General features: G+C 50.1%; 1 protein-coding gene across 1 annotated transcript in view; it reads right to left on the reverse strand.

Annotated features, from left to right (window-relative positions):
* DDR2 (discoidin domain receptor tyrosine kinase 2) overlaps nucleotides 1-19994 on the reverse strand; it is a 165852-nt gene that overhangs the window by 68514 nt on the left and 77344 nt on the right. Inside the window, exon 2 of the mRNA XM_048859659.2 lies at nucleotides 18817-18927. Within this exon, the coding sequence (XP_048715616.1) occupies nucleotides 18817-18895 (79 nt within the window). The 5' untranslated portion in view covers nucleotides 18896-18927. The remainder of the gene's footprint in view (nucleotides 1-18816; nucleotides 18928-19994) is intronic.

Below are 19994 nucleotides of genomic sequence, written 5' to 3' on the forward strand. Positions count from 1 at the left end.
CTCCGAGGAACTCAGTACTGGCCCTCAGGAGAAGGTCAGGCATGGCGCAGGTAGCTCTGGAGAAGCTCCCCCCACTTCACGCCTGCCCTGCTCCACCACACTACATGCTAGCTCAGCCCTGGAACCTCCCCAAAGCTATGCCAGTGCACCACAGATACCACAGTGATAGGCTTGGTATAAAAAACAGGCCCATCCGCAGATCTCTAGTAGCACCTCCTGCTCTTCTAGGCTTTGGCTTCGCACCCCACACAAATATGGGTGTCTGGTATCTGGTGTAGACCCATAGACCCCCCTGCTATGCAAACCTTGGGACCTCCACACAGCCTGGCTGATGTAGCCACTCTTGATACATCCCGGCAGCCCCTTCTCCTGCCTGTGCCCTCCACTTAGCTCCAGATACACTTCTGTCCCAGCCCGCAGCACCACCTGCTACTCTAGTGCCTGGCCCCTATCCCCACAGTAACATCTCTGCAAATGCACCTGCCGCAGCCCCTCCTGGGCTCACACACAGATCTGCCAATGCCCCTCACCCAAACCCTGCTATCCCAGACCCAGACCCCATCAACACAGCTTGATCACTGCACCTCAGCAGGTCATGCCTGTGCACCTTCCATGCTGCCATCCTGCATGAGGGAAAGTGACTCCTCTCAGCAGGGTGGGGCAGGGAGGTAATTGACTTGTAGTTGGCAGCGCGGGTGTCTCTGGTATCCAGGAGGAGTCCCCAGGCCTGGCAGGAGTCCCCAGTAGCAGCCAGCGTCACACAGAGACTGCTGCAATCCTGGAGTAAGTGTCCTGAGCTCCTCTGGGCCAAAAGACTTACCATGCCCTAACGGAGAGGTTCATGCTCACTCTAGCCTTGCTCACTGAACAGGGGATGGTGACTGATGCCCAAGCCCTGTGGAAATCAGAGGGGGTGGGCACATGTGTTCCTATTGGGGTGTGTGGATTCTATTGAAAGAGTCCTAGATACCATTTGACTCTCCCACTCCCGTGGTGAAGGACACAGCTGGTCAGGCTCATTTGAGTGTCCTGGCTTCTTCCTCACATGGGCCCTGATTCCAAGAGCTGCCCCACGTTGACTCAGTCCTCCACCACCTGGCCTCCATGGGACCGGCAGGGGCCCAGCCACACAGGGCTGCCTGGAGGATGAGAGCCGGAGATTGCTGTTCTCAGGGGAGGCAGAGCTCCCTCTCTGTGGAGAGTCAGTCCACACAGTGCTCTGAGGAGGCATTTGGGGGCAGCTGCAGCCTCTCACTCAGCACCGTGGAAGGGTATCTCAGCGACTGGCCAAAATGGGATGTGCCAGAGCTGTGCATGTGGCTCTCGGCTCCAGCTGCTGATGGAGGCTCCTCCTTTTGCTCACCAGACAGAGGTGGCGGGTGTGAACTGCAACCAGGAGCTACATTTCCAATGATGCATGCGGATGGATGGTTGATACCTGGGCAGCTTTGACAGCTACGAGTGCCCATAGCAGCCCAGGGCTTCATGGGGTTAGCCCCTCTCAGGGAGCCAGCCTAGGACTGTCAGGGCATACTTCCTGCAACCACCTGCCCATGATAACACAATACCATGCTTAGCAGGGTGCATTATTAACAGCAGAAATTGAACCTGGGCCCTTTAGATCTTAAAGCAGGAGCCTCTAGTGCCTGAGCTAAATGACCCAGCTCTGTTTGCTAAGGCTGTAGCAGACTCATTAAACTCCATCAGTAGAGGGGGCCAGAGCCCCACAGAGCATGGTATGGGTTACAATAGTTCACAAGAACACAGTACACTGTGCTTTAAGTGAGAAGAGACTTGGTCAGCATTCAAACCCAGCTGCTCACCCATGGTGGGGATGGGCCTTCTGGTTTCATGGGCTAACATACGTGTTGCAGATGACTGATACGGGACTCTAGCAATAAAGAGCTAAAGGCTGGAAATATAATCGATACCAGCAGACATGGTTTCATGGAAAATAGGTTGTGTCAAACAAATGTGATATTGTTCCTGGAGCAAATTACAAATCTGTCTGATAAAGGTAACTATGATGACATAATAAACTTAGATTCTGTAATGGATGTGACTTAGTCCCAAGTGACATTTTGATTTAAAAACTGGCACTATACAAATATCAATATGGCCCATGTTAGTGGCTTCAAAACTGGCTCACTGATAGATCTCACAGTATAGTTGTTAATAGGAAACTAGAATCTAATGGGATTATTTCTAGTAGGCTCTTGCAGGGATCTGTTCTCACCCTATTCTTTTATCGATAATTGGAAAGAAAATATAAAATGACTGCTGATAAAGTTTACCAATGACACAAAGTCTAGTGTTGTGGCCTATAGCAAAGAGGACAGGCCATTGATACAGAGCGATCTGGGTAACTAGGTAAGCTTGGTGCACTGATCTTTCATCATACATCTACGAACAAAGAATGTGGCCACACTTATAGGATGGGGGACTCTATCCTGGAAGGTAGTGACTCTGGAAGCGACATAGAGGTCATGGTGGATACCACCTGAACATAAAGTCCCAGTGCAACACTGCAGCAAAGAGGACTAGTCTACTCCTGGGATGGATAACTAGAGAAACACTGAGCAGGCAGAGAAAAATGATGTTACCTCTTGTGATGGGGTGTGCAAACCCCAGACTGGAGAACAAAGGGTTAGAGAGCAGCTCTGGGCCCAAACAACCCCATATGGAGAGAGGTAAATAGTGGTGTCCCCCAAGGGTCCGTTCTGGGATCAATCCTATTCAACATATTCATAAATGATCTGTAAAAAGGGGTAAACAGTGAGGTGGCAAAATTTGCAGATGATACAAAATTACTAAAGATAGTTAAGACCCATGCAGACTGCAAAGTGCTACAAAAGGATCTCTCAGAACTGGGTGACTTGGCAACAAAATGGCAGATGATATTTAACCTTGATAAATGCAAAGTAATGCACATTGGAAAGCATAATCCCAACTATACATATAAAATGATGGGGTCTAAATTAGCTGTTACCACTCAAGAAAGAGACCTTAGAGTCATTGTGGATAATTCTCTGAAAACATCCACTCAATGTGCAGAGGCAGTCAAAAAAGTGAACAGAATGCTGGGAATAATTAAGAAAGGGATAGATAATAGGACAGAAAATATCATGTTGCCTCTATATAAATCCATGGTACGCCCACATCTTGAATACTGTGTGCAGATGTGGTCGCCCCATCTCAAAAAAGATATATTTGAATTGGAAAAGGTTCAGAAAAGGGCAACAAAAATGATTAGGGGTATGGAACGGCATCTTTATGAGGAGAGATTAAAAAGACTGGGACTTTTCAGCTTGGAAAAGAAATGGCTAAACGGAGATATGATTGACGTCTATAAAATCATGACTGGTGTAGAGAAAGTAGATAAGGAAGTGTTGTTTACTACTTCTCATAACACAAGAACTAGGGGTCACCAAATGAAATTAATAGGCAGCAGGTTTAAAACAAATAAAAGGAAGTATTTCTTCACACAACACACAGTCAACCTGTGGAACTCCTTGCCAGAGGATGTTGTGATGTCCAAGATCATAACAGGGTTCAAAAAAGAACTAGATAAATTCATGGAGGATAGGTCCATCAATGGCTATTAGCCAGGATGGGCAGGAATGGTGTCCCTGCCCTCTGTTTGCCAGAAGCTGGGAATGAGCGACAGGGGATGGATCACTTGATGATTACCTGTTCTGTTCATTCCCTCTGGGACACCTGGCACTGGCCACTGTCAGAAGACAGGGTACTGGGCTAGCTGGACTTTTAGTCTGACCTAGTAGGGCCATTCTTATGTTCTTATATGCAAAGCCAGCACAAACAGGAGGTGGAGTTTAAAAGGGAAAGCAGAGCAGGTCAGAAGGACTGAGCCACAAACAAAGGGACAGATCCCACAGGATGGAGTGGTAGAAGAAAGAGGACCATCAGGGAGGAGGACAACATAACCACTAGGCAGCACTGCTGGGGAGGGTCACCTTTCACACCTCTATATATGGCACTGGTGAGCATAGGAATTGCCATTGTGAGCCATCCAGGATCCTGTCTCTGACTGTGGCCAGTGCATCGGAGAAAGGTGCAAGAAATGTTGCAGTAGACAGTTATAGGATACTTACCAGGGAGGAAACTTCCTTCTGAGCTCCAGTAGGTAGATGATTTAAATCCCTTTAAAAACTCTTGGAGGGTCAGCAGTTCTAACTCTGATGTTCTCTTTATCTATATAAGTGCCCAATCCTTTTTCTGAACTTTGCTAAGCTCTTGGTGTCAAAATGATCGTATGGCAGAGAACACCACAGGCTAACTGCATACTGTGCCTTTTATCAGGTTTGAATCAGCCCTGGTCCACACTAGGAGCTGAGGTCGAATTTAGCAGCGTTAAATCGATTTAACCCTGCACCCGTCCACACGACGAAGCCCTTTTTTTTGACTTAAAGGGCTCTTAAAATCAATTTCCTGACTCCACCCCCAACAAGGGGATTAGCGCTGAAATCAGCCTTGCTGGGTCGAATTTGGGGTACTGTGGATGCAATTAGACAGTATTGGCCTCCGGGAGCTATCCCAGAGTGCTCCATTGTGACCGCTCTGGACAGCACTCTCAACTCAGATGCACTGGCCAGGTAGACAGGAAAAGGTCCGCGAACTTTTGAATTTCAATTTCCTGTTTGGCCAGCGTGGCAAGCTGCAGGTGACCATGCAGAGCTCATCAGCAGAGGTGACCATGATGGAGTCCCAGAATCGCAAAAGAGCTCCAGCATGGACCGAACGGGAGGTACGGGATCTGATCACTGTATGGGGAGAGGAATCCGTGCTATCAGAACTCTGTTCCAGTTTTCGAAATGCCAAAACATTTGTCAAAATCTCCCAGGGCATGAAGGACAGAGGCCATAACAGGGACCCGAAGAAGTGCCACGTGAAACTTAAGGAGCTGAGACAAGCCTACCAGAAAATCAGAGAGGCGAACAGCCGCTCCGGGTCAGATCCCCAAACATGCCTCTTCTATGATGAGCTGCATGCCATTTTAGGGGGTTCAGCCACCACTACCCCAGCCGTGTTGTTTGACTCCTTCAATGGAGATGGAGGCAACACGGAAGCAGGTTTTGGGGACGAGGAAGATGATGATGATGAGGTTGTAGATAGCTCACAGCAAGCAAGCGGAGAAACCATTTTTCCCGACAGCCAGGAACTGTTTCTCACCCTGGACCTGGAGCCAGTACCCCCCAAGGATCACAGGTTCTTCCCCTTCCCAGAGGCTAGTGAAGATTAGAAGGCAAAAAAAATGCACTTGTGATGAAATGTTCTCTGAATCATAGAATATCAGGGTTGGAAGGGACCTCAGGAGGTCATCTAGTCCAACCCCCTGCTCAAAGCAGGACCAATCCCCAATTTTTGCCCCGATCCCTAAATGGCCCCCTCAAGGATTGAACTCACAACCCTGGGTTTAGCAGGCCAGTGCTCAAACCACTGAGCTATCCCTCCCCCCCTCTGAGCTCATGCTGTCCTCCCACACTGACAGAGCACAGACGAATGCGTGGAGGCAGACAATGTCAGAGTGCAGGAAAGCACAAAATGACCGGGAGGAGAGGTGGTGGGCTGAAGAGAGTAAGTGGTGGGCCGAAGAGAGGGGTGAAGCTGAAAGGTGGCGGCAGCATGATGAGAGGAGGCAGGATTCAATGCTGAGGCTGCTGGAGGATCAAACCAGTACGCTCCAGCACATGGTTGAGCTGCAGGAAAGGCAGCAGGAGCACGGACTGCCGCTACAGCCCCTGTGTAATCAACTGCCCTCCTCCCCAAGTTCCATAGCCTCCTCACCCAGATGCCCAAGAATGCGGTGGGGGAGCCTCCGGCCACCCAGCCACTCCACCCCAGAGGATTGCCCAAGCAACAGAAGGCTGGCATTCAATAAGTTTTAAAGTTTTAAACTTTTAAAGTGCTGTGTGGCCTTGTCCTTCCCTCCTCCACCACCCCTCCTGGTGCTTCTCTCCTCCACCACCCCTCCTGGGCTACCTTGGTAGTTATCCCCCTATTTGTGTGATGAATGAATAAAGAATGCATGAATGTGAAGCAACAATGACTTTATTGCCTCTGCAAGTGGTGATCGAAGGGAAGTGGGGAGGGTGGTTAGCTTACAGGGAAGTAGACTGAACCAAGGGGTGGGGGGTTTCATCAAGGAGAAACAAACAGAACTTTCACACCGTAGCCTGTCCAGTCATGAAACTGGTTTTCAAAGCTTCTCTGATGCGCGCCCTCCTGTGCTCTTCTAATGCCCTAGTGTCTGGCTATGCGTAACCAGCAGCCAGGCGATTTGCCTCAACCTCCCACCCTCTCATAAACGTCTCCCCCGTACTCTCACAGATATTGTGGAGTGCACAGCAAGCAGTAATAACAGTGGGAATATTGGTTTCGCTGAGGTCTAACTGAGTCAGTAAACTGCACCAGTGCGCTTTTAAACGTCCAAATGCACATTCTACCACCATTCTGCACTTGCTCAGCCTGTAGTTGAACAGCTCCTGACTACTGTCCAGGCTGCCTGTGTACGGCTTCATGAGCCATGGCATTAAGGGGTAGGCTGGGTCCCCAAGGATAACTATAGGCATTTCAAGATCCCCAACAGTTATTTTCTGGTCTGGGAATAAAGTCCCTTCCTGCAGCTTTTGAAACAGACCAGAGTTCCTGAAGATGCGAGCGTCATGTACCTTTCCCGGCCATCCCACGTTGATGTCAGTGAAACGTCCCTTGTGATCCACCAGTGCTTGCAGCACTATTGAAAAGTACCCCTTGCGGTTTATGTACTCGCCGGCTTGGTGCTCCAGTGCCAAGATAGGGATATGGGTTCCGTCTACGGCCCCACCACAGTTAGGGAATCCCATTGCAGCAAAGCCATCCACCATGACCTGCACATTTCCCAGGGTCACTAACCTTGATGTCAGCAGATCTTTGATTGTGTCGGCTACTTTCATCACAGCAGCCCCCACAGTAGATTTGCCCACTCCAAATTGATTCCTGACTGACCAGTAGCTGTGTGACGTTGCAGGCTTCCACAGAGCTATTGCCACTCGCTTCTCAACTGTGGGGGCTGCTCTCATCTTGGTATTCTTGTGCCTCAGGGCAGGGGAAAGCAAGTCACAAAGTTCCATGACAGTGCCCTTACGCATGCAAAATTTTTGTAGCCACTGGGAATCGTCCCAGACCTGCAACACTATGCGGTCCCTCCAGTCCATGCTTGTTTCCTGAGTCCAGAATCGGCATTCCACCGCATGAACCTGCCCCATTAGCACCATGATGCCCACATTGCCAGGGCCCGTGCTTTGAGAGAAGCCTGTGTCCATGTCCTCATCACTCACGTGACCATGCTGATGTCGCCTACTCACCCGGTATCGCTTTGCCAGGTTCTGGTGCTGCATATACTGCTGGATAATGCGTGTGGTGTTTAATGTGCTCCTAATTGCCAAAGTGATCTCAGCGGGCTCCATGCTTGCTGTGGTATGGCGTCTGCACAGAAAAAAGGCGTGGAACGATTGTCTGCCATTGCTCTGACGGAGGGAGGGGCAACTGACGACATGGCTTACAGGGTTGGCTTACAGGGAATTAAAATCAACAAAGGGGTGGCTTTACATCAAGGAGTATTTCAGGCAGGAAATTTCAGGCATTTCAAGGAGGGCTCCAATAAGAAATGGTGCACCTAAGTAATTGTTCTTATTGGAACAAGCAGGTTCGTCTGGCCTCTGACTGATACATGGCTAGATTTACCTCACTGCACCTTCTCTGTGAGTGACTGCAGTGTGACCTAGAGGAATGAGTCTCCTAGACGGGGAGGGGGAGCAAATGAGTACAAAACAAATCTGGTCTCTTTCTTGTTTTGATCCACTCCATCTATCTTTTACATCTTTGGCTGGCAGCAGACGGTGCAGAAGGACTGCAAGCCATCCACATCTCATGGCTGCTCGGCAGAAGATGGTACAATAGGACTGCTAGCCATCCTCATCTCTTGCCTGCCCGGCAGAAGATGGTACAATAGGACTGCTAGCAATCCGTATCGCCTGCCTGCTCACCATAAGATGGTTCAATAGGACTGACTGCAGGACTAAAGAGAATGACCTGGTCAAGTCACTTCTAATGTAGTCCCTAATGTGGCCAGGAGCACCTTGGACATGACGATGATGGCTACCAGTCCTACTGTACCATCTGCTGCCACAAGGCAATGGGTTACTGCTGCTGTGTAGCAATGCAGTACCACGTCTGCCAGCACCCAGGAGTCATACGGTGATGGTTACCTGAGCGGGCTCCATGCTTGCCATGGTATGGCGTCTGCACAGGTAACTCAGGAAAAAAGGCGCGAAACAATTGTCTGCCCTTGCTTTCACGGAGGGAGGGAGGGAGGGAACGGGGGCCTGACGATATGTACCCATAACCACCGCGACAATGTTTTAGCCCCATCAGGCATTGGGATCTCAACCCAGAATTGCAATGGGCAGCAGAGACTGCAGGAACTTTGGGATAGCTACGCTCAGTGCAACGCTCCGGAAGTCGACTCTAGCCTCGATACTGTGGAAGCACTCCGCCGAGTTAATGCACTTAGAGCATTTTCTGTGGGGACACACACACTCGAATACATAAAAACGATTTCTAAAAAACCGACTTCTATAAATTCGATATAATTTCGTAGTGTAGACATACCCTTAGGCTTGAATAGAGACTGGGAGTGGATGGGTCATTACACAAAGTAAAACTATTTCCCCATGTTTATTCCCCACCCCACCCCCCACTGTTCCTCACACGTTCTTGTCAACTGCTGGAAATGGCCCACCTTGATTATCACTACAAAAGTCCCCCCCCCCCCGCTCTCCTGCTGGTAATAGGTCACCTTAAGTAATCACTCTTGTTACAGTGTGTATGGTAACTCCCATTGTTTCATGTTCTCTATGTATATAAATCTCCCCATTGTATTTCCCACTGAAAGTATCCGATGAAGTGAGCTGTAGCTCACGAAAGCTTATGCTCAAATAAATTTGTTAGTCTCTAAGGTGCCACAAGTACTCCTTTTCTTTTTGCGAATACAGACTAACACGGCTGCTACTCTGAAACCTGAGCGATATCAAAGCATTACAGTATCTTCTGTATTATTATCCCTCCCATTCCTTACACAGCCAAACTTTTGGTTTCCCCTTTTGAGCAGAGAGCTGTTGTGATAATTGGACCTACACATTTACTCTAACTATGAGCTCACTGGTAGAGAGTGAGTTATTGTTGCCAACCCTCCAGGATTGTCCTGGAGTCTCCAAGAATTAAACTTTAATCTTTAATTGAAGATTAAGTCATACAATGAAACCTCCAAGAATAAGACCAATGAAAGTTGGTAATCCTAGAGTGAGTGTAAGGTTATTGTGATAGTTTATGAACTAGAACAATAAATGTTGATAGAAAAGGTGTGAAGGGGAGACAGCGTGACTGAGTCCAAACAGAAAGGCCTCCTAGCCCAGCTCAAGGACTGTGTTAAGATCATGCCTGGTAAACAAGAAAAATGTGGGTCTGGAAATTAATTAACCAAAGTTGGTGTGTTGAATATTAGTCTTAATTGGTGGCTGAAATAACGAGTGGCTGTTACACTCACCACTGCCTTTGGGGTCCTTACAAAGAGACTTTGAGGAGACAAATTGGCTACTGGAGTGAGTTTCACCATCATGGCTGCCAGCCCCACCATCTCCTGGGCCCCAGATCTTTGTCATCCTGACCCAAACTGGTGTCCTGACCAGACCGGGCCAGAGAGAGGAACCCAGATGACATCGCCACCCCTACCAGCTCCAGCTGAATCCCAACCACCAGCTGGCATGTGAAATTTTCACTCCTCCCTGCTCCATTGTGCCCGTTTCCTTCCCTACCTTATTTCTCCTCTTTCCTATCTCTCTCCTTTTGCCTCTGTCTAATAAGAGTCTGACTTGGCCAGCCAAGACTGCCAGAAGCTGGGACTGGATGACAGGGGATGGATCACTTGATGATTACGTGTTTTGTTCATTCCCTCTGGAGCACCTGGTATTGGCCATTGTCGGAAGACAGGATATTGGACTAGATGGTCCTTTGGTCTGACCCAGTATGACTATTCTTATATTTTGCAACACTGCTGTGAGCCTGTGACCATAAAGAGGCAACTAAAAGCAGAGTCCTAAACAGCCTAACGCTGGTATAAGTTTGCCAGGTCTTGGAGTGGCTGATAAGTCCATGTGCTGGGTCTGTGTTTTTCCAACAGTGAGGCTGCAAGTGAGAGTCAGCACCAGAAGCTTCATTTTCTATCTTTTCTGTTCTTTTCTCTCCCCTTCTGTGTGTGTTTGTTTCATTTTGTCTTGTAAGAAACAGATCCGATTTTAACAATAGTTCGAGCCCATTTCAACTAACTTCTTCCCTTTTCCCCAAAAAGAACAATTATCATCATTTTAACACGACCTAAGAGACTGTCAAACAAGGGGATATTTCCTTTAAAAACCCTTTTCTGCTAATGGGAAAGGGAACAAGGGCTGTTGTTAAAATGAAAGCCTTAACTAATTTGAAATGTAAAGTATAAATAACTTTTCCTTCTTTTCTGTTTCTTAATATCAGGTTTAAAGGGACATTTAATGGTGTTTGTGCCATGGTACTAAGCATGCTGAGGTCTCTGCACACCAAACCCCAAACCTTGTTTAAAACTGTTTAATGTTGGATGGTTAGTCCTGTTATTTGGCCGTGTATCTTTCCGTCTAAATTCATGCAACAGGTCTTCATTGAGTGATCCCAATGATACCCAGGTGAGATCAATACTGGATCCTGGGCCCCGTTTTAGCAGCCATACTTGAAAAAGGATGTTGAAAAATTGGAGAGGGTTCAGAGAAGCACCACAAGAATTATTTGAGATCTGGAAAACCCACCTCACAGTGAGAGGCTAAAGAAGCTCATTGAATAGGAATTAAAAGCAACTTGATCAAAGTCTAGAGTAGACATCCATATACAGGGAAGAGATTTCTGAGAGCAGAGGGCTCTTCAATTTAGCAGACAAAGGCAGAACAAGATCCAGGGGCTGGAAGCGGAAGTCAGCAGAGTTCTTTCTGGAAATATGGTGCAGATTTTTAACAGTGAGGCTAATTCACCACTGGAACAAATTCCCCAGAGGTGTGATGAATCCCCCTCACTCAAAGGGTAGGTAGGTTTTTCCAAAAGTATCTGAGTAATCATTTGCAATTTCTGAGTAAAGACCGGATACCTTAGGATCAGCTCTAGCTCCACTATCAACTTTTTGGGCTGACTACAGGAATCCCGGGGAGGGTCTCTGGCCTGTGCTATGCAGGTCAGACTCAAGGATTGCAGTGCTCCTTTATGGCGTTAAAAGCTATACACTTCTAGACCCTTGATCTGAATCAAGCCCAGGCCCATGACAAAGGCCGCTCCCATCAGATGGTCATTCAGTGGCTGGTGTGAAATGAACAGAGGGGGCAGGGTCTAATTCCCCTTCTATTGGGACAGGCATCCACAAGCACACCATTGCAGCCAGTGCTATCAGGAAAGAAGACAATGACTGAACTGGCCATGAAGTACTCGTCACTCCCTGAGGTGTAGTTTGTGTGAGTGAGAGAGAGTACGGGTAAACTGGTGCTGCTCCTGTCATGGATACACAGGCGTTTTCAGTCTCTGCGCCTCTCGCTCCAGCACGGTTTACCAGGGAGAAATTCACTTGGAAAAGGGAACTTGTTCCTTTTGCTTTAATGGACTCTGTATTTCTTTCCCACCTGCCCTAAAGAAACTCAGGATAAAACCAGGCCAAGCAAGCAGCCTCCCGCATCCCCTCCCACCACAGCATTCAGTTCAAACCCCATAAACCTGCAGCAGGCAGCACCTTCAGGCTTCCCATGAAGCAGCTGATTAGTTCCTCTCTCTTCCTTCCACAGGCTGATTCCTCCTCAGTCTGGGAGTGGAAAAGTACCCAGTGCCGCGGCCATGGCTGTGGCCTGGCACTCGCTGTAGCCCATGTGCGGCAGCAGCTACAACACAATTTCCCAAGAGCTATTTGTCACGCCTAGCTGCCAAGCCAGCTCCTGAAAGAGTGGCTTGTTCCCTGCTGTTTACTGTCTCACCACTGGCTCCAGCCCACTAAGCTCCATCCAAGTAAACACACACACACAGGCCAAAGCCAGAGGCAAGGATGCAGCAAATGGGCCAAAGTGGCCCACAGACTCCTACCACACAGTGAGCAGCTACCGCCATCTGGGGCCTGCAGGGACTACAAATTCCAGCATGCCGCGCTCCACCTGGAGCCAAGGGACCATTTACAATCCCAGGACCTCTCCAGAGGAGGGAAAACACTGAGAGGCCCAGAAGCAGGTGAACCAGTTTTTTGCTGATTTCAGCTAGTGCATTCAAAGCAAAGTGTTGTGGGCTGTGCAGAGAAATCTATGTGTTGGTATATGGGTTATACATGCCCTGCATTCCAAAAGGAGACAACCAGGTGTTCTTCTGCAGCCTTGCCAACCCCAGATATTCAAAAATCCTCCAAAAGTCTTGAGATTTCAAAACATAAGAATGAATGTTGCAGTATCTCTTTGCCTTCCAGTCTTTGAGCTGTTAGCTAACACTCGGGTCTTGATTTCCACCTTTTCTCCACAACCTAGGGTTGCCAGGTGTCTGGTTTTCTTCCAGTTAAAAGTCTGGTCAATAGTGCTGCGGGTCTAAGACAGGTTAGTCCCTACCTGTCCTGGCTACGTGCTGCACCCCAGAAGTGGCCAGCAGCAGGTCCGGCTTCTGGCAGGGGGACCACAGGGCTCCATGCACTGTCCCCACTCTGAGCACTGGCTCTACACTCCCATTGGCTGGGAATAGCAGCTAATTTGAGCTGTGGGGGAGGTGCCTATGGGACAAGAGAGCACACAGAGCCTCATGGACCCCCCTGCCTAGGAGCCAGACCTGCTGGCCGCTTCTGGGGAGCAGCTGACCGGGAGCCACCCAAGGTAAGCCAGCACCCCAATCCCGAGCCCCAACCCCCTGCCCTGGCCCTGAGCCCCCCACAACCCAGAACCCCCTCCTGCATTCCAAACCCCTCATCCCCGGCCTCGCCTCAGAGCCTGCACCCCCAGCCAGAGCCCCACCCTCTCCCACACTCCAACTCCCTGTCCAAGCCCAGAGCCCCCTCTTGCACCCTGAACCCCTCATCTGTGGTCCCACCTGAAGCCTGCCCCCCAGTTAGAGACTTCACCCCCTCCTGCATCCCAACCCCCTGCTGCAGTCCAGTGAAAGTGAGTGAGGGTGGGGGAGAGCAAGCCACCAAGGGAGGAGAAATGTAGCGAGCAGGGTCAGGGCCTTGGGGAAGGGGCAGGGCTAGGGTGTTCAATTTTGTGCGATTAGAAAGTTGGCAACCCTACCACAACCAAGAGGGATAGAAACTTAATTTTGCTAATGAAAGCTGAGATTCTCACTGAATGCCCTGAGTCCAGGAGCTGGGATCTTAAAGGAAAACACCAAATATGGCAAGACTTGTGATAAATGGTCTGACCTGGCAGCACCGTGTATGTGCCCTGTGTCCAATGGGGGTCCCCAGTAGAGTCCTATGTGGAGAGAAAGGTTTAGAAGAGGGCTTAGTTTGCAAGATAACCTGTTCTGCATGGCACCGGTAGCAGAGGGCACCTCTGTGCAGCAGGGACCTGCACCCAGAGGCATGCTCCATTAGGGATTCTCAGACATCCTCATACTGGGGACGAGACCTTCAAAGAAAGACCATTCTGTGAGTACCTCTGCTCCCCATCTAGCCCCACAACCTCCTTTGACTGCAGCAGTCTTTGTTCAGTATTAAGACAAGACAAACCAGAGTGAGTGTGGTACATGGGGGTGCTCTAAGGTCACCCCACTTGGGATCTGAGCTCTTGATCTCTCCTTCTTGGTGCACAACTTTTATCTTATTGATCCTCTCTCCCTTCCTTGCCTGGCCTGCTCCTGGCTCCAGGGAGCTCCGTCTGCACTGTAGTTCTGCTCTTTGGGTGCTTGCTCCTCTTCCTGGTTTTGTGACATCTGATACAAAGCAGCCACACAGGGCACAGAAAGAGGTTTGGCTTTAGTTTAGCTGGTGAAAAACACCCATGGGAACCCTGCCAGGCTCCTAGGCTGGACTACACGCAGCAGGAGGCGGGACTGCCTAATGGCTTACAGCCCCAGCAGTGAGCAGGAGTCAGCTGCAGCTTGTGGAGTTGGGCTGGAGACCCACTGATGTGGGGGAGCTGGGGGCCTGCAGAGACAGACAGACAATGAAGCTGGCCTCCGGGGTCTGGATATCAGTCTGTTATAGGCACATTGGAAGGCTTGGTAGCATTCTGTCTTGGGGGCATTATTCTACAGCCCATCACTACTGTATCTGAGAAAGAGCCTGCCATGTCAAATCAATAGCAAGAGTGGAGTCTCCAGCAGACCCCCATGGCATCTCTGTCTCTGCTCCCTGTCCAGCCATGCGCTGGGGCACTGGGTATAGCTAGAGTTGCCAGGTGTCTGGTTTTCGACCGGAACACCTGGTCAAAAAGATACCCTGGCGAAAAGGGACCCATTAAAAGTCTGGTTGGTGGTGCAGCGGGGGCCTGGGACTAAGGCAGGCTCCCTGCCTGCCCTAGCTCCCCGTGGCTCCTGGAAGCAGCCACCAGGTACCTGCAGCCCCTAGACGCATGGGCAGCCAGGAAGGCTCCACGCACTGCCCCCGCTCCAAGGGCTGGCTCCGCAGCTCCCATTGGCCGGGAACCACGACCAATGGGAGCTGGGGGGCGGCACCTGCAAGCACAAGGGCAGCGTGCTGAGCTTACCTGTCCGCCCATTTGCCTAAGGGCTGCAGGGACCTGGCGGCCCACTTCTTGGGGGCCATCGTGGTAAGTGCTGCTGGGACCCTGCACACCAAACCCCGTCCTGCACCCCAACCCCCTGCCCCAGCCCAGAGTTCCCTCCCACACCCGAACTCCCTCCTGGAGCCCTCACCTCCCCCCAGCACCGCAACCTCCTTCCCCAGCCTGAAGCCCCTTCCTTCACCCCAAAACCCTCATCCCCAGCCCCACCCCAGAGCCTGGACCCCAGCCGGAGCCCTCACTAGTGGCAAACGCAGCTCCCCAGTGTCCTGTCTTCACCCTCAGCAACCAGCAAGATGTCAGATGGACAATGATGCCGACGGGCACCACAGCACAAAATGCTCTTGCTCCCACCTGAGCCACCACCTTACAGTGTTGCGTTCTGGGCTTTTTCACCTCCTACCTTCTGCCCATGGCTTCCTCTGCAACTTGGTCAGCTAACCTGCTTGCCTCCTATCTCATCTTCCCCTCTTACCTGCTGCTGCTCGTAGGCAGGTCAGGGTAGCTTGCTAACTGGACAGCTGAAGACATCGCCTCCCCTCCCCTGGGATGGGATGCTCTTCCCCAACAGCTCTGCCAGCCGCAGGACTGGAAGCTGAATGCAGAGCTCACCTAGACTAAGCCAATCCGTGCCCAATGAGCCACATCTCCCTCTAACGCTGGGCTCCAGACTGGCCAGCGTCTAATGCAAGTCAGCACCAGCCCATTGAGCAAAGGTGCAGTGCAGACCAAGTTGCCCAGGTCTCCAGCCACATGACCTGTTCTCCCCAGCCCGTCACCAACCTGATCTTGGTCATGGGCTAAAGTCCATAATTCACTTACATTTTGCTGTATTTGAACATTAGACTCTGATGCCCTTTGCCCCTACACTACGCTGTCCCAGCAATGGCCCACAGGTCAGCTGAGTTCCAGCCTACACCAGCAGGGAAGACATATGGACTGGCTCTCCTCTTACAGTGTAATACACTGTATTTCTATACTGTAAGGTATTGCAATCCAAACGATCCCAACACAAACACTTTGCAGAACTCATTACTCACCACTGAAATACAGCCACTGCTGGGGTGGGAGGGAGCAGCTGGTTTACAGCACATAGCAATGCCACATAACTAACCACTTTTGAAAGGAAGTGAAAGTGCATCAATTCCGGGGCCAGTGTGATCATCCAGTCTGCTCTCCTGTATGGCACGGACCAGAGAAATTCCTCAAAACAATTCCTAGAGCAGAGCTTTAGAAAAACACCCAATCTTGATTTAAACATTTTCAGTGACGGAGAATCCACCATGACCCTTGCTAAGTTGTTCTAATGGTTAGTTACTCTCACTGGTAAAGATTTTCACCTTATTTCCAGTCTGAATTTGTCTAGCTTCACCTTCCAGCCATAGGCTCATGTTTTACCTTCCTCTGCTAGACTGACAGCCCAGGATTAAACATTTGTTCTCTATAGAGCAGTGGTCCCCAAACTTTTGAGGGTTCCACCCCCCCTTATTACTGTCCATGCCCCCCCACTCCCAACCTGCTGGGGCCAGGAACAGCGCCCCAGCTCCGGGGGGGGGGGGTGCAGACTGGAGTAAGGGGCAGAGGCTGGGGCCACAGGTGGGGGTAGGTCTGTGGCTGGAAGCGGGCCACAGCCAGGGGCCAAGACTGAGGGCAGGGGTAGTAGCAGAGCCGCAGCTGGGCTGCCATGTGGGGCAACAGCCGGGCCCGCAGCCTGGGGTAGCTCCGCTCCCAGCCTCAGCCCCAGGTTGGTAACAGAGCTGCGGCCGAGGCTGGGAGCAGGGATGGGGACGCAGCTGGGGGTGGGACTAGAGCAAAGCTGGGGGTGGGGAGGGACTGGGTGGCACTCCCTGCCCCCCATGGGGGCTGGTCCGGCTCTGCTGTGCACCCTTGGATGTTCGTCCATGCCCCCCTAGGGGATGCGCCCACAGTTTGGGGACCTTGGCTATAGGGACAGAGGGAATTTTGCACGGCATAATCTAATTAGTGTGTCCTGGTCTAAATGCCCAGGCTGATCTCTATAATACTTCTGATGGCCACAGGGGACTACAGATCATCAGTGTCACGTCTCGTCCAAAAGACAGCAAGCAGCACAGCTGGCCCCTAGCACCGTGTCCAGTAAAGAGCAGCATCTGCTGAATCACCAGAACCATTTCTAGTAGCCCCTGAGTTCTCCTTGGAGGTTTTCTATCCAATACTGACCAAACCTGAACCTGTTTAACTTGTGATAGCAGAGCAGATCACACTGAAAGCCAGTAGGAAGCCCTTGTAGGGTTGTTCCTTTGGGATCTGCTCAGCTACTTTGGCTCCAGTCCAGTACAATGACTGTCCAGGCCAGACAAGGCCAAACCTATGTCTGATAGAAGTCTTCCAGTGAAACGGGATCGACTCCTTTGGAATCAGTATGATGTTGTGCATAGTCCATGGAGAAATCCAGCAAACTTTTCCTTCCTGATGGCCCTGGGCCTTGAACTGATTGGGTCACAGTGGAAACCAACTGTAACCCCTTGATATGTACCAGTTACTCTACCACGGCCAAAGGGTCTAGAGATTCTGCTTCCATGAATGCACCAAGGGGTTGAGCATGTGGAGAAATCACTTTTTGATGTTCTTTTCTTGCTTGTACCAATTTTTAAAAAAGACTTCAAAAGCCCCTGGCTCTGCATAAGGGCCAGGCATCTGTCAGAGATTTTATAAAGCAAGTCTTAGTTTGCTACAGCTAGGGATGGCCAAAAAAAGCACCTCGGACCAGGAAAAAAAATAATTCCCAGTACAATTTTCCTTGCTCTCATCAAACTCAAAATAAAACTGGACCAATTGGGAACAAAACATAGAAAGGCCTCCACTCAAAGGCCCAGGTTTCACATGAAACCACAGATAATCACAAGCCAAACATGCTCAGTGAGATCAACCTCCTCCCCATGCATGCACAGATCTAACACCCCTCAGGAACAAGTGTCCCTACTTAGGAGAGTCAGGACTCTGCATTGGCAGAGCTGCAGGAGGGCCCAGGGGATGCTGCAGTTCAGGATGGATGTACTTTGGCACTAGAGTAGCACTGGATTAAAATAGCAGGCCCTTTGCAAGCTACAACCAAGGTACCCTTGCTGAACTGCTGAAGAAGCAACACTGTAATAGCTGAAACTCGTCAAGGACTGTGTAACTGTGGGTCACAGCTAAGGTACGTGAGGCAGTATAGTCTAGGGGTAGAGCAGTGCACTGGGACTCAGGAGACGTGGGTTCTAGTCCCAGCTCTACCCCTGGCCTACTGGGTGACCCTGGGCAAATCACTGCCCTGCTCTATACCTCCATTTCTCCATCTGTCAAATGGGATGAGTGAATGATACTTACTCCATTTGTAAAGCACTTTGAGAGCCACTGATGACAAGAGCTAGGTGTAATTGTTGTTATCACAGTGGGTTGCAGGGCAGGACCAAGATGCACTGGGTCCTGTCTCTGACTGGCTATTGGCATCAGGCCCCTCCCTTTCAGGAACACTAAACACTCCTCCCATTCCAGAGAGGAAAACCCTAGAAAGCTACTATGCTAAGTCTCCTGGTGGAAGAGGGGCTGAAATCCTGACCCCACTGTAGTCAGTGGGGGCTTTGCCATTGTCCTCAGTGGGGCCATGGTTGTAAGACTGGCTGGGAAGAACAATCTTATAATCACTAGGGCCAGGAACACAGTGCTGTGGGATGACGGGAGACAGCAGTACTGTGAGATTAAAGGGTTACACCAGGCTTTAACAAAGCCACTGTAAACCAGCACTGCCCATCCTCATTCTGGGCAGGTGTTGATGCAGAGTTTCAAAAAGACACTTTCATTCTCTGTATTTGAAAAGTCTGAGTTCCTGGAAACGGGGTGACCCGTCTGTTATGGAGGAAGAAGATTAATGAGCCTTGGCCTCCTGCTGGCAGGAGCACAGCCAATTAAAATAACCTCTGGGGCAGCTGCTTTGCTGGAATTGCAACAGGCTGGCCTTCATTTTGCTTACCTGGATTAACCTGAGCTTTGGCAGCACTTGGGATGTGGAGCAGCAGCAGTAGGAGGGGCATCCTGGGAGTGGAGATCATCACGGCAGGTTACTTCAGCCCCAGAGCAGCAGCTAAATGGGGAGATAAAAGAAGCAGTAGAAGACATTAGCAGGACAGCGGGAGTATGAAATTGTCACTGCTGTGAAGGAGCAGTACTGTGCAGTTCAATGTACATGGAGCAGAGATGCATGGGAGAGGCCCAGATGCAGTCTGAACATCTCCAAGACTTAGAGGATACTGATCCAGGGTTCTGGCCCTTGTCCGGTACAGTGGAGCACTCATCCTCCATTTCTCCCCCGCTGCCAGCCCTGTCTCCTTGCTCACGTCTCCTGCCAACTACCAGTTGCTCCCTTGATTTCTGCTTCCAATCAGGGCTGCCTACCCCTGGGTTCCTCCCATAAGGCAGCAGGAGATAAATCAACATTTTCCTATCTATACATGGAGTTTCTAGAGTCCGCCCCTCAGCTTCATCCCCGGTCTGAGCCAGGGAGCAGCTCCTATGCATGTGATTGGTCCATCTGTTTCCATCAGTCATAAAGCATGTCCTTTCCCACATTGGCTGTTGCAGAAGCTACGAGTTCTGCCATAGGATATTCTGCCAGAAAACCTGTGTGATGCTGGCAGACCAGGTGTCAACTCATACCAAGGCCCCCAGGCCTCACTGAACACTGACAAATGCATAGCTGGAAACCAGTCTGGCTCACTGTGTGTTAGCATGGTTAAAAAAGATGTTAAGTTGATAAGAATGTGTTTAGACCTTATGAAATGCTTGTAGGATGCTGCATGTATTGATCTCACTTACAACATCTGTAGCTCATGGTATACAATGCTATTGAGTGTTTGCATGTAAACCACTATAATTGTGTAATTCACCAAACAGAAAAGAAGCATTAATTAGTGTGTTCAGGGCCAGCACTTCACAAGACGGCCCACTGAAACCAAATGAGCCACTCGGAAACATCAAAGGACAAAGACACACACCCATGGAGAAGAGACAGACATGGACACTTGTTCCATCAGTTTGAACTCTGAGGGAATGGAATAAAATTCCCTGACCTGGAGGCACTGTATTGGTGTGCTGCCTGGAATTTGGAGGGGCAATATTTCTAAGCATAAGCAAGGGATGCCCAAGCTGCTT

This window comes from Caretta caretta, chromosome 8, assembly GCF_965140235.1.
Source record: "Caretta caretta isolate rCarCar2 chromosome 8, rCarCar1.hap1, whole genome shotgun sequence".
Lineage (NCBI taxonomy): Eukaryota > Metazoa > Chordata > Testudines > Cheloniidae > Caretta > Caretta caretta.